Genomic DNA, 15,253 nt, shown 5'->3' on the forward strand with positions numbered 1-15,253 from the left:
TCCTCCTTCAGGAAGCCTTCCTGGCTTCACACCACCCCTGATCTAACCTCCTGCCACCTCCACTGTAGTCAGCAATTCATGGCAAGTGCCTTCCCCTCATTCCAGCTATACAGTAAGCACTTTTAAAAGCCTGGTGATGTTACCAACAATAATAGATAGTACTCAGTTTGTGAATTATCGCCATAAAATGTAGTGCGTTCAATCAAAACAGATCTTTGAGGCAGGCATCACCCCTCCTGCCCCCACCCCCTTTTACAGTTGGGCAAAGTGAGGCTCAAGGGCGTCAAGGGCATGCTCATCCTTGTGGCTACCAGTGGGGCCCCTCAGGCAGACAGGACAAGATCGAGTGCCCCTGTGAGCATGGGACCCCAGTGGGCCTTCTCCAGTGCAGTGCTCATTCCTCTCCCTGCGGCCTCCCCAGGCAGGGTACGGCGGACCTGGCGGCAGCAGTTCCAAGTGGTAAAGGCCTCTCCTGCGGGCCTGGGTGCCAAGACTGCTGCGTCAGCTGCCCTGCTGCCCCAGGTCGTTCCTCTGCCAGCGCACGCCTTGCGTGCCGCCTCCCAGTACTCGAGCTGGTGGTCTTGACTCCCGGACAAGACTGCAAGCCCCTCTTTGTCCCCTGAGTGCCTTGCATGGGCCCCAGCGCACAGTAGGTGCTCAGTTAATGAGTTAGGTTGAATCTGGAGAGACCTGAAGAGGAAAAGGAATCACCCAAGTACAGTGAGCCCCCCCAAGGACCCTCGGGTGCAGGGGACCCTCTCCACCTGGTGACAGGGGCCAGGGTGAGGGGTCAGAAACCACACCCAAAGTGGGGAAATGTCTGGTCTTGGAAGCCAAAGACCTAACTCTCCTGTGCCTCAGTTTCCTCGTCTGTACAGATGCTGGGTCTCAGACACTTGTGAGCATGAACTAAGATAATTGTACAAGAGCACTTTGTCAATGGTGAGGTTACACGAGTGTCAGTAACGTTTGCAGTCACGCGGTATTTTCTCTTGAGGAGGCTGTGGAGCAGGGTGTTAAAGAACATATCAGGAGGCCAGGCTGCCTGGGCTCAGATTGTGGCTCCAGCACTGACTAATCCTCCTCTGTGCCTCAGTTTCCCTATGTGTAAGATGAGAATCACAGCACTACCTCAGAAAGTCGTTGTGAAAACTGGGTTAATGTACCTCCAGTACCCCCAGCAGGGCCTGGCACAGGGCTAGCATCACACAGTCTTACGCTTTGGGCATTTTCAGCGGAGAAAAGAGCAGCCTTTCTTCCTTGCTGATGCCTGAGTCACAGCCCAGCCCTCCGCTCTGTTGATTCTCATGCAGCAAGGCTGGGGCGACTTCCCCTGTTGCCCGCCCCAAAGCTGGGAAGATGACTACTTGGCACACTTGCCACATGCCCCTGCGGTGCCCGTGGCAGATGCTGTCCCCTAATTGCAGCTCTCTTTCCCACCACACTTACACTCAACCTCAGGACCCTCCTCAACACAGTACTCCGTGGAGTTACAATGAATGGCTTGGAGCCCTAGAGAGGACATGCCTCTGCTCTTCCTGCCCTAGGGCACAGCTCTGTGTGCAGGCCCTGGGAGACCTGGGGTGATTTGGGGCCTGTGGGGACCTGGAATCTTGCAGGAGGCTGGTGGGGGTACTCACCAGAGATATTGCTGGCTGGGGACAGGCTCTCGCAGTGCTGGTCCTGAAGGGAGGCGGAGATGGGGTTCAGCCCCAGGAGGAGAAGGGCCTGTGGGCACAGGGAGGCGAGGGGCATGGTTAAACTGTGCCGTGAGCAGCCTGGCTGCAGCTTCCTGCATCCTCTCTCCTCGCCTTGCATGTCTCCTCCCAAACACCCCTCCCCCCAGCCTCTTTGCCCTCCTCCCCCGTGTCCTCTCTGCCCAGAAGGTCTGGAGCTGAGGGGCCCGGAGGGGAGGCTGATAACAGGAGGAGCCCAGGTTCTCAAGGGAGAGGTGAGTTTTCTCCCTGAGGGCTGGGGGCCTCCAGGGAGGCTCTGCCTGAGGAAGTTGCCTCCATCCCCAAGGGGTCCCAAGGATGGCTCAGCTGTGTCCCAACACACACACACACACACACACACACGCAAACACACACACACACCCCCTCCCACCTGCCTGCTGAACACCCACAGGCTCACAGAAGAGCCTCATTAGTTCGCACCCCTCCACCAAGCTGTAGGGCTCAGGGCCTGTTGAGCTGCTTCCGGGGCCCTCATCCCGGGCCTGGTAATTATGGGTCCCTACAAACTGTGCCTCACCGGTTACCAAGCCCTTTTACATCTGTGACGGCACTTAATTTGCCCTGGGCTGGTGTGGCTCTCCCTGTTTGCAGATGAGGAAACTGAGGCCCAGGGGCTGAAGGGATAAATGTGTGTGGAAAGACGGCTGCCCTATTCTGGGGAGAATCTTTGCCCCTCACCCTCACCGGGGGCTCCATGTCACTCTGATTCCAGAATTTCAGCCCACTTGGGAGGAGAATGGGATGGGCCTCACACCTGGAGGGCTGCCTTTCTTCAACTCCCATCCCCACCCAATCGTGTGTCCCCTCCCTTGAGGTCACCACCCTCCCTACAGATTTAGAGTCAAAAGAGACCTGGTATCACTGTGTTGCCATGGGCAGGTTACTTGACCTCTCTGTGCCTCAGTTTCCTCACCTGTAAAGACAGGTACAGTCATGTGCTGTGTAATGATGTTTCGGTCAACAATGGGCTGTGTATACGATGGTGGTCCCATAAGATTATATGGGAGCTGGAAAATTCCTATGGCCTAGTGACCTCATAGCCATGACGTAGTACCACACATCACTCCTGTGTCATGTTGATGCTGGTGACAGCTCCGTGCGTGTTATTGCCCCGACGACCTTCCCGTGGGACAAGATGTGGAGGCGGAAGACAGTGACATTGATGGTCCTGACCCTGTGTCAGCCTAGACTGATGTGTGTGTTTGTGTCTTAGATTTTACCAAAAAAAGTAAAAAAATAAAATTAAAAATTAAAAAAATTTAAAAAGCTTATAGAATAAGGACATAAAGAAAGAAAATATTTTTCTTTTGTACACAGCTGGTGTACAATATTTGTGTAAACGGTCTATAAGTTTTCATTGTACACATCTGTACAACGTGTTTGTATTTTAAAGATTTTATTTTTCCTTTTTCTCCCCAAAGCCCCCAGGGACACAGTTGTATATTTTTAGCTGTGGGTCCTTCTAGTTGTGGCATGTGGGGTGCCGCCTCAGCGTGGCCTGATGAGTGGTGCCATGTCCGCGCCCAGGATCCGAACCGGCAAAACCCTGGGCTGCCGAAGCGGAGAGTTCGAACTTAACCACTTGGCCAAGGGGCCGGCCCCTGTGTTTGTATTTTAAAGTGTGTTATTACAAAAGAGATACAAAGGTAAAAAAATTTAAAGTTTATAAAGTAAAAAAGTTACAGTAAGCTAAGGTTAATTTATTATCAAAGACAGAGTATTTTTACAGATTTAGTGGAGCCTCAGTGTCCAGCATTTATAAAGCCTACAGCAGTGTCCGGTGGTGTCCTGGGCCTCCACATTCGCTCACCCTCACTCACTGACCCACCAGAGCAACGTCCTGTCCTGCAAGCTCCATTCTCAGTCAGTGCCCTAGCCAGGTGCACCATTTTTGATCTTTTTTTTTTTTTTTTTTTAAAGATTTTATTTTTTCCTTTTTCTCCCCAAAGCCCCCCGGTACATAGTTGTGTATTCTTCGTTGTGGGTTCTTCTAGCTGTGGCATGTGGGATGCTGCCTCAGCGTGGTCTGATGAGCAGTGCCATGTCCGCGCCCAGGATTCGAACTAACGAAACACTGGGCCGCCTGCAGTGGAGCGCACGAACTTAACCACTCGGCCACGGGGCCAGCCCCCATTTTTGATCTTTTATACCATATTTTAGTGTACCTTTTCTGTGGTGAGGTGTGTTCAGATACACACACACCTGCCACTGTGTTACAATCGCCTGCAGTATTCAGCACGGCACGTGCTCACAGGCTTGCAGCCCGGGAGCAGGAGCTATGCCATGTGGGCTGGGTGTGGAGCAGGCTCCACCCTGTGCTCTGTGCAAGTGCACTCTGTGATGTTCACACAACGACAAAATCGCCTAACGACACGCTTCTCAGAATGGACCCCCGTCATCAAGTGACACAGGCTGGTATCACAGCCCCCTCCCAGGCTCACACGTGCAGTGTGTGTGGACGTCCTTGGTGGAGCACAGCACGCTCCCTGACGGCAGGGTTTGGTTTTGTTCATTGCACTCAGATTTGCTGAACACGGTAATGAACTACGTTGAGTTTCAGGTCTACCATAGGTTGCGTGGATGGATTTGAATTTGGTGATTTTTATTTAGCTGTGGGTTGGAGTCCAGGTAGTTGTTGCCCTTGGGATTTGATCTGCAAGGGGATGAGAAGTGCTTGAGGGTGGGGATAGGGGGCCTTGTCACCAGCCCCTCCCTCCAGTTGTGGGGACTTGGGCGGCTGATGATCAGCAGAGCTCCGTCTGTCTGACTAGGCTCCCGGGACATTGACTTCCATCGAGGTTTGTCTCCACATGCCACCCCTGCTCCCCTGCTCTTTCTTCCCGGGGTCCCCTCGCTGGGACCCTCTCTTGGGCCCCCCAGCCATGGCATCTCAGCCCTAGCTCATTTCCACACAGTCTGCAAAATTCTCTGCAGAACTTGAGACACAGACGTAGATCCAGAAGCTGTCGTAGCCATTTCACAGTGGGAAAGTGAGATCGGGAGAGAGGCAGCAGCTTGTCCGAGTCCCATGGTGAGCGAGTTTCCAGTTTAGCCTAGAGCTGGGGCGGTGGCCCACGGGAGCAGAACACGGCCATCACGTGCAGGGCCAGGAGTAGGGTGAGGAGAGTGAGGTACTCACCTCAGGTGCAACATTTAAGGGGACCCCAAAAAACTTAGTAGTCAAGATAGACAATATTTTAAGGCAATATTTTTCAAAACTCTAAATTAACGCAAAAAAATCCATGATGAACAAAATATCAAAAACAAAAAAAAAATCAGGATCAGTGACAGTGCTGGGCCATATTGCAGCGTGGGGTAAAAGGAAAAATCAGTAATAACATTAAAATACTAAATACTATGTATCTTGGTTACTGAGATTTTGGGAACCTCCTTAAATTTTGTGCTTGAGGAGGCTGCCTCACTCACCTCACCCTAGTCCCCGCCCCTGTGCCTTCTTCCTAAGCTGGACTCCACCCCATCTGACCCCTCCCTGTGGCTTAACATCCTCCTTTCCCCTGGACTCCTCCCTACTCACCCCTTCTGGACCTCAGGACCTTCCCCCAATCCTTAGAAGCAAACTGACCTACTCTTTTCCAGAACTTTCCTCGCTCACCTGCCATGAATGTCCTCTCCTACGCTGCCCCACCCCCACCAGTGCCACCCACCTTCTCCGGTACCTGCCCCTTCCCACTCCTGTCCCATGACAAAGGCAGGCTCTGCTCCCCTCTTTCCCACCTTACATTCCAAGGTGGCATCAAACGCTCCCCACTCTGGCTCAGAGCCTATCCCGCCCCCATCTCCTGCAGGAAGCCCCCCTAGACCCCGATGGTTCACCCATATCGTCCCCTCAGTGCTGTGCCTGAGTCCTTAGTGGGCTTGTTTGCTCTATTCCCTCGCTGGCACACTCCTGTCACATCATAGGGGTCTTCCTGCTCTTAATGGGCCAAGCTCCAGGGTCCCGAGAGCACGGCCCCCGCCCTGCACCCCCTCCTGTGCTCAGTGCTCAGGATGCTCAGCAAATGGCTCTGGGGTTAGCTACCTCGCTCCTGGGAGTCCGGAGTGATTAGAACAGACCCGTTCGTCTCTCTGGCCCCAAGGAACTTCCAACACTTTATTAATCAGTAATTACACTTCACAGTCCCCAGAGGGATGGAGAAATATCTTTACCCTCATTTTCCAAATGAAAACGCAGAAGCAGAGAGAGGAGGAAGCCACAGGCCAGCCAGTGGCTCTTGTTAGCTAAGCAGACAGCAGTGTCCTTGCTGACAAACCTTTGCTGCTCAGCTCAGCAGTCAGCAGGGACCCAGCTCTGCGCGGTCCCCAGAGGGGGGCTGCTCAGCTGGGTCAGAGGCCCCTTCTGGAAGGGGACTAGAAATCTCTGCCCCCAGCTTGTCGCCCTACCCCTGCCACCACCCAACACACATGCACACACAGAATGGGCGTGGGGCTCCCAGAACCTGCTCAGCCACAGGCAAATTAAAAAAACCGGAAACACCCTATTCGAAAATGTCAGCCCTGCTACCTGACGTTCCACCGTCATCCTTCTGATCCTGACGCCATGATCCCTGCTTTGGTCTTTCAGATCCCCTTGGAATCACGCCACCCTCTACTCACATGGAATGACTTATCCCATCCCCAGCGCACCCGGGGAGCCTGCTGGTGTCTGTACACCCCTGTCCCTGGAGTTCTTTGCCCCTCCTCACCCTACCCCACCCCTTCACCTGGTGAACTCCGCAGCCCTCCAAAGCCAGTTCCAGGGCCCCTGTCCTGGGCAGCATCTTCCCCAACATGCAAAAGCAAAGTCACTCAGTCACCCCATCAATGTGCACATGTCGCCTCAGTACGCCCTGGTGCCCCTGACACTCACAAACAGAGACCTCAGGCTACTCCCAAATGCATGAAACCGCCTCTGTACAAAGAATTACACCCCAGGGTTCTAATTAACTGGCAAATACACAGGTCAGAAGGTCTGAGCTTCGCATCTTAATGTCCTGGGGTTCATGGAGGAGCAGAGCAAATCCAGATTCATCATGAAAACCAACCAGACACCACAGGCGAAGGGCTGGCCTGTGCTGGGCTGGCCGCCTACAACCCCGACCCTCACGTCTCCTTCTTGGACGTGATGGTTCACAAAGTCTTTCTACCAATAGAGGGCTGGTTTTGCATTATGCAAAGAAAAAGCCTTCTTAAAATTCCCCAACAACCTCTCCTCTTAGGAAAGCTCGGCTCTGCAGGAATCTGTGCCTGTGTCACTTCTGGCTCGGCGGAAAAGTTTGTGAAGGCTTCTGGCTTCTTCCTGAATCACATTTCCACCAAGAGCCTGGAGTTTCCCTGTGTATCTCCTCCCACCGTATGCTGGTCTCCTCTTCAACGTCCTCCACGGTTCTCCATCTCCATCAATAGGCACTTACTGCCCTGTAGGAACAGGCCCCCAAAGTTTCAGGGATGTTGTTTGTTTCCTTTTAAAGCAGAGAGTTCTTGATCTGGGGTCCACACACCCAAGGGCAGGGGGCGGGAAACCCTGTAATTAAATGCAGAATGTTGCCCGGAATGAGAACCGTTTTCCTGGGGAGGGTGGAGAGCTTTGTCTACTTCTCAGTGAGGTCTAGCCCCCCCAAAATACGACCGGAGCATGTGGTGAATGGGTTACATAAGAGGCCTGGGCTCCCCACATGGGACACGTCATCCTCTCTTACAGCAAACCAAATGGGGTTTTGGCCTGAGAACCCCACTTTCTTGGACCCCTCCGTCTGCTGCCTCCTCCGTCATTAACCCGAGCCGCTGGCTTTCCTTTCAGAACCGTTTTTGACAAGCCAAGTTTTCTGGACACTGTGAGGTTTCTCATTTTCCAACAGCTGGCAGAGGACACCCAAATGGCACTGAGGATGGAAGGTGATGGGGCACTAGGCTAGCTCACTGGGTAGTACCTTGCTTCTGTACGCCAGCCTGGTAGCCCCCAGGCCCCAAATAAAACCTGCGCCTCAGCTACAAATCTCACCACTTGCCAAAGAGCCCTTGAACATTAAATCTGAGAAGGCCAAGGGTGTGCTGAGCTTGATTACAGCATCACATAAAATGAGTGTCCAAGGACCCAGTGGGTCCCGTCATGGGAGGGGCACTGCCCTGCAGAAGGTAGACGGGGCAGTCTCATGTCCCCCATTTTACAGGGGTTGATAGTTGAGGCGCCCAAGGTCACGGAACTGTCTGTAGCGGCTGAGTGGGGACTGGGATTGAGCAAACAGGCAACCCGGGTCTGTCTTTCAAGGAGGTGAAAGATGGAGGAGGGGGCGGCCCGGGTCAGGATAGGGCATTGGCAGAAGCGATGGGCAGAGGGGAGGGAAGGGCTCAGGGGCCCCCGGAGAGGGGGAGCGGGAGGGCCAGAGTCTGACAGCTGCCTGCCCCAGCTGCTGCCCACATCTCCGCCCCCAGGCCAGCGCAGAGCGGGTAGAGCGTGGCTGGAATGGAAGCTGCCATCCCAATTCCCAGTGTGACTTTGGCATAAAGGTTAATCACACCCAGAAAATGCTTATTAGAGACCATAAATAACTATGTTGCTGAAGCTCGGTTTGGTCTTTAGGGCAGAAAAGTGCAATTTCCTTTGATAGGATGATGTGGTAATTAACCTTTTAGGGAACGTCCTTAAGGGCCACTGGAGGGAGAAGAGGGGTGGCCTGGAGGCACCTGGGGTGGCCCCCTCCCCCCAAAAGTTCATGAGGAACGAGGAGAAGGGGGCCTACCTTCCCTCCCCTTCACAACTACCGCTGATGCTCGGCCTGGGGAGCCCCCGAGGCCCCGGGAGAACCGCTCTCAGGGCCCAGGGCTGAGCAGGCCCTCTGACACAGCCACTGCTGCAGCATTGAGAGCCATCCTTCAGCAGGCCGCGTCCGCCTTCTGCTGAGTTCTGAGCCCAGTCCTGCCACTGACTGTACGACTTCAGTGGGGTCACCTGGCCCCACTGGCAATGAGGCCTTTCTTACCTGCGACACAGAGACGACGTGGGCCACCTGGGGGAAGAGGAGAGGAGAGAGGCTTTCTGAGATCTAAAGTCCCCTACGGGTGTCCATGGGGTCGTTATCACAACCTGGATGCTCTGTGCCGGGGATCTTTCTCGGTTACGGAGAGGGCTGGACGAGAGCAGGCCCTGGGGGAGGGGCTGCAGGCAGGACGCAGGCAGGACGCAGGCCCGCTCCCCCACATGCTCTCTGGGTCAGTCAGCAGTTCTGCTTTCTCTGTAAGCTTTCCTTTGGGAAGGGGTTCTTCAGCTTAAAAGGAAAGTTGTTTTGTTTTTGTCTTTTGTCTTTTTAGACCACCAGATTAAGTGATCTCACCAAGCCCCTTGCTGGACTAGGGTTCTACATCCGAGGAGCCAGATTTACAGAAGATTACTCTCAGCCACTTTCAAATTACAATACAGAACTGTTAACTAGAGTCACCATGCTGTACATCATGTCCCCAGAACTTACTCACCTTCACCTGGAAGTTCGTAACTTTTGACCACCCCCACCCCCTACACCTCCCCACCCCCACCCCCTACACCTCCCCACCCCCACCCTCTACACCCCCCACCCCCACCCCCTACACCTCCCCACCCCCTACACCCCCCACCCCACCCCCTACAACTCCCCACCCCCTACACCCCCCACCCCACCCCCTACACCCCCCAACCCCCACCCTCTACACCCCCCACCCCCACCCCCTACACCTCCCCACCCCCTACACCCCCCACCCCACCCCTACACCCCCCACCCCCACCCCCTACACCTCCCCACCCCCTATACCCCCCTACCCCCACCCCATACACCTCCCCATCCCCACCCCCCACCCCCACCCCCCGACCCCCGACCCCCACCCCCTGCCGTCAACCACCAATCTGTCCTCTGTTTCTATGAGTTCGGTTTTTTAGATTCCACATATAAGTGAGATCATACAGTATTTGTCTTTCTCTACCTGACTTATTTCCCTTAGGATAACGTTCTCAGAGTCCATCCATGTTGTCACAAATGGCAGGATTTCCTTCCTTTTTATGGCTGAATACTATTCCATTTTATACATATACATATACATACACACACACACACACACACACATGTATACACTGCATTTTCTTACCCATCCATCTGTCAATGGACACTTAGGTTGCTTCCATATCTTGACTATTGTAAATAATGCTGCAGTGAACATGGGGGTGCATGCCTTTTCGAGTTAGTGATTTTGTTTCCTTTGGGTACATACCCAGAAGTGGAATTACTGGCTCATATGGTAGTTCTATTTTTAATTTCTTTCTTTCTTTCTTTCTTTTTGGTGAGGAGGATTGGCCTAGAGCTAACATCTGTGCCAATTTTCCTTTATTTTGTATGTGGGACGCCACCACAGCATGGCTGGATGGATGGTGTGTAGGTCCGCGCCTGGGATCCAAACCCATGAACCCCAGGCCAGTGAAGTGGAGTGTGTGAACTTAACCACTATGCCACTGGGCCGGCCCCCTATTTTTAATTTTTTGAGGCACCCCCATACTATTTTCCGTAGTGGTTGCACCAATTTACATCCCCAACAACAGGGCCCAAGGGTTCCCTTTTCTCTGCATTCTCACCAGCATCTGTTATCTCTCTGTTATCTGTCTTTTTGATAATAGCCATTTTAACAGGTGTGAGGTGATAGCTCATTGTGGTTTTGATTTGCATTTCCCTGATAATCAGTGATGGTGAGCACCTTTCTGTGTACCTGTTGGCTATTTGAATGTCTTCTTTGGAAAAATGTCTATTCAGGTCCTTTATCCATTTTTTAATTGGATTATTTGGTGTTTTTGCTATTGAGTTGTATGAGTTCTTTGTATATTTTGGATATTAGCCCCTTATTGGATATGTGGTTTGCAAGGTGGAGACTGTTTTAAGCAAAGCCAAGAGGAGAAAATCTAAATATGAAAAAGCGGAAGGGTGATAAACCAGGATTCCTTTAAAAAGCTGGCTCCCCGGTTGCATTTAAAAACAAGGATCCAGTTTGCAGAAATAAAAACATGTGAACCTGTCTGTGCCTGCAGGGGATATGTGTGTCGCTACAGACTGACAATAGGGGAGGGGCAGGGCCACTGGCTATTGTGCAGTTTCTGCCCTGCCCGGAGGGGCCGAGCGGAGGGGCCCTGGGGCTGGAAGTGCAGCTGTGCACCAGCAGAGCTGGCAGCCTCAGGGCCTCTTTCTCATCTGCACAGAGGTGCTAAGACCAGCCAGGGCAGAACCGGTGTTGGGGCAGAGGCAGAGGGCCTTTCTCAGTCCCCTTGACGGCCCACGGCTTTGCCCCAAGCAGCCTCTTGCCTTTTCCTGCCCCAGCCAGGTCTCCTCCCCACAGCTTCTTTCTGCAACAGCGGCAACCTGTCCCCACCTCAAGGCAAAGAATCATGCTCCCCCCCCCACCCCCCACCCCCCCCCCCGCCCGCCGCAGTGGGTGAGAGGGAAAGATTATTCTAGGCAGTTGAGAAATAATTTATTGTTACATTTAATTAACTTAAATTGCTGTTGTGCAGAGAGGAAAAAATGGAAAGGAAAATCTCCTGCCTACAGTTCAGGGAGGGGGCACGCCTGGTGTTCCCCGCCTCCACACCTTCTCCTGGGGGCCCTGGGCTCAGCATGTGCCCTGCTTGTCCCCCCATACCCCAGCCCTGCCCTCTTCCCTGCGGCTTCGCTCTTCTGCTACCCTAATGAGGCCCCACAGCAGAGCTGAAAGCAGTGGGCTGCCTTCTTTACCCACCCCAAGGGCAGCGAGGACCTGTAAGACCCCAGCTCTGAGCTTACACATGCCCCTCGAAGAGGCCCAGATACATTGTCTGGTTGGGTGATAAGATCCCTGAGGGCAGGGTCTGTGTTTGGCTATTTTTGTACCCTCACTGGGGCCTGGCACAGAGTAAGCCCTAATACATGTTTGTTGCATGACGAAATGACTGACTGACCAAGTGAATGAATGAACAGATGGGTTTTCACTTTTTGCCCCTTTGACCATGGGGTCCCATAATGATTCACACCAACACTTTGATGGGCTCACTTCCTAGTGCCCATTTTCCTGCATATCTTTTCCTCGTGCCCACCAGGAGCTCTCTCTTTCTCTTGGTCCTTGCTTTCTGCATCCATCCCCACCTTGGGCTCCAGAAGAAGTGCTGAAGGAAACCGTGTTTTGGGGTGGGAAGCGCAGAGCTGAGACCCTGTTCTGATTCTGACAAACTTGCTCTGTGGCCGTGGACAAGTCCCTCGCCCACCTCCCTGCCTCAGTTTCCTCATCTGTAAAATGAGGAGGGCAGTGTGTTCCATACGTTCCTTTCCAGGCCTGAATAGGCTCTGAGTCCAGGGCAGACAGGACAGTGGAGACTCAAGGCCTCTAACTTCGGGGCCAGAGAGATCCACACTGGAATCTTTTCTCTACCCTTTCCTACCTGTGTGAACTTGGGCAAATCACTGACTCCTCTGAGCCTCAGTTTCCCCCTTAGTAAACAGGTCTAATAGAGATGAAACATTGACACCCCAAAGCTCTTGGAGAGATTCAACAACGTGGTGCATTTAAAACAGCAGGGGGCTGAGCACAGGGCAGGCAGTTAACAAACAGTTGTGATTACTGTTACTGGACAATGTGTGCGTCGCCTCCTTCCGGACTTGGCCTTTCTCCCCAGAAGCGCTCCCTGACCGGTCCCCTGCCCACCCAGGCGCGCACACCCACTTCCCACGGCCACTGTGTTCCTGGGGGCTGAGGCCTGCGGCCGCCTGCGAAAGTGGAGTATGCCTCACTGTTGATGATGGGGATTTGCTGGGCACGGGGAAGGGGGGCCTTGCGCTGAGCGCCGCCGACCTCCCGGCCCAGCCTCGTCTCCTTTTCTGCCTCTCACATGGTCATTCCTGGTATGATTCGCTCTCGGATTCACTCAATATTTTCTCACAGCTCATTCCTTCTCAGCCCACTGCCTCCCCCGGACCTACCTTCCTCTCTCCTGGTCTCAATCTCTCCACCTCTCTTGGTCTTCCCTTGCCTCCATTTTCTTCTTTCTCTCTCTTTAAAGAAAGAAAGGCTTGCTCAGTCCAGACTGAGATTTTTCTCATTTAATCCTTCTCAACCGCAAGGAGCTGCAGCCTTTACCCTCTGTGCACTGTGCCAGTGACAGACTGATGCATACAGAGATGGGGACTTGCCCAAGGTCACTCACCACGCTACCCAGAGGGCCTGGGGTGGAGGCGTGCTCCAATCCTGGGGTCATACCCTGGGCAGGCAGCCTCTTTCCCTGCCTATCTTGCCTCCCTTCCTACCTCCCCTCAGCACGAACCCCACAAAAGAGGAGGTACAGGTTTCCTTTGCCTCTTGACCTCTAGCTCCAGGCTGCAGCCTGGCTCCCCAGGAGCTGGCAATGGGAATTGGGGGACAGACACGTGTCAGTGGGGGACCAAGGAAGGGCTGAGTTTGGTTCTCGCAGAGGAGTGGGGCTCCCCTGGGGCTCTGATCCAGCGCCTGCCCCTGGGAGCTGCTCAGCCGTGAGCTGTGACGGCTCCAGACACTGGGGAGCCGTCCCTGAGGGGGCGGAAGAGGCATCTGCTGCTGGGGAGACAGACCGAGGTGTTGCAGGCAGGGGGGGATGCCAGCTCCGCAGGTGCGGCTCTCAGCTGTGCTCTCACTCAGCCTGCTCCCTGGCAAGTGTAAAGCGAGGGGATTTCAGTGTCGGCGGAAGAGGGACGTCCTTTAGGAAGCGGCAGTTTAAAAGGGATATGAAGAGGGCCAGGGAGGCAGAACTGACAGCTGGAAATGAGGTTCTACGAGAGGAGCCTAAAGGGGTTGAGGCTGTTTTTCCTGGAGAAGCACTGCCTTCCCAGGCTGAGAGAGATTGGTTTGAAGGGGGCTGCTGGGCCACCAGACCCCACTGAGCAGGAAGATTTTAGGGCAGAGACCAGGAATAACCATATAATTGTCCATAAGACAGGCAATGGCCCTGTTTATTTGCTATAAAAGAGGTGAATTAGACAAAATCAGAAGTTTCCTGGCAGCACTGGGCATCTGGAAGCTAGAACATTCTGTTTCTCAGGCTTCACCCCAGAGACTCAGGGCCCGCTGGCCTGAGGGGAAACTCAGGAGTCTCTGTTTTCAGTGCTCTCCAGGTGATTCCGAAGGGTCACCAGAATCAACGGGAACTGAACAAGCCCAGTGGTTCTCAACTGGTGGCGGTTGTGCTGCCCTGGGGACATGTGGCAATGTCTGGAGACATTTTTGGTTGCCATGACTGGACGAGTCCTGCTAGCATTTAGTGACAAGAGGCCAGGGATGCTGCTCAATGTGCTCAAACGCACAGGACGGCCCCCACCACAAAGAATGACCTGCCCCCAACATTGGCAATGCCGAGATGGGGAAACCCTGGGCTGGAAGGTTTAGCAGCTTCCTCCCAGCTCTGAAAACACTCACTAGCCAGCCATCATGGAAGTCCAGATGCGGGAAGGAGGACGGGGAGGGGCAAGGGAACCCTGGAAAGAATGGGAGGACAGAGGGAGGGGCCTTCGAGACAGAAAGAGGCCTGGCTCTCCCCCTGTCTAGCAAACGCCCTGTGGGACCTTGGACCAGTGGTTCGCCCACCTCCTGGCCTCTGTCTGCAGGCAGGGGACCAGCTGGAGTGACCTCTCCTGGCCTTCCTGGGGTTGGCATAGGAGATGCAGGGACAAGCAGGAAGGTGCCTGCGGCCTGGGGATGCAGCCAACTTGGGGAGCGAGCAGTGCTGGGAGGCGTGCACGGCAGCCGTCTCCCCAGAGCCAGTGAGCTAGGCTCACCCATCCTAGGCTCTGGAGTGTCCTGTCCCCTGGGAGGCAGGAGGCAGAGCTGGGTCCTGGAGCATTGGAGGAGTCGGGCTCCTTGATCTTGGGCGAGCCCGGAGACAAGGGCTAGAACCAACGTGGGGCTGAGTCCTGTGAGCTTTGGGGCGAGCCCACCACAGAGGAAGGGCTTCCCTTCCTCACTGAGGTGCTGCAGCCCACTGGAGGTCATGAGTCTCCCCCGACCTCAGCGACAATGTGCCGGCTGGTGAGTGAGAGCACGGAGGGGGAACGGCCCATCCAGAGCTGCCAGGGGCCAGGGCTCTGAGCAAACCATAGGTTTATGCCCTCCTGGCCACGGGTTCTTCCTGCTCCAGGTGACCCCGCACCCACTGCCAGAAGGAGCCACTGCAGAACAGAGGCCGCTCAGGGGAGGCGCGCAGGTGCAGAGCACGGCCAGCGGCCAGACTCCCCTGGAAAGTGGACCAGGGATTCCAGGCCATGAATTCTGGCCCCAAAGGAGGGCTTTAGCCCAGTGCTACTCAAAAGGTGGTCGGGACTGGTGCCGGGTCGGGACTGTGAGTTACTGAGAGTAAGCACTTGGAAACTTTGATGTGAATTTGTCCTTGCCGTGACATCCGTGCATGTTGTCAAGAGACTCATCTCGTTGAACAGGGTCTAGACCAATTCAGATGTTGTCCAACTCTCCAGGGGAGTCGTGTAGTGGAGACCGCACAGTCATCACGCGCAATAGGA

The 15,253-nt window shown here is 54.3% G+C and overlaps 1 protein-coding gene across 4 annotated transcripts in view; it reads right to left on the bottom strand.

The window, feature by feature from the left end:
* The window catches only part of CRHR1 (corticotropin releasing hormone receptor 1), a 55,046-nt gene that overhangs the window by 30,075 nt on the left and 9,718 nt on the right, over positions 1-15,253 (bottom strand). The window contains exons 2-3 of one of the 4 annotated variants that reach the window (XM_070560282.1): positions 12,692-12,763; positions 1,641-1,728 (exon numbers count right to left, since the gene is read on the bottom strand). In XM_070560282.1, coding sequence (XP_070416383.1) covers positions 1,641-1,728; positions 12,692-12,763 — 160 coding nt within the window. Of the gene's footprint in view, positions 1-1,640; positions 1,729-6,940; positions 7,268-8,713; positions 8,741-12,691; positions 12,764-15,253 lie in introns of those variants that run through there. The other 3 variants (XM_070560284.1, XM_070560286.1, XM_070560285.1) reach the window with 3 other exon arrangements.

The sequence above is a fragment of the Equus przewalskii genome, chromosome 10, assembly GCF_037783145.1.
Source record: "Equus przewalskii isolate Varuska chromosome 10, EquPr2, whole genome shotgun sequence".
NCBI classification, from domain to species: Eukaryota; Metazoa; Chordata; class Mammalia; order Perissodactyla; family Equidae; genus Equus; species Equus przewalskii.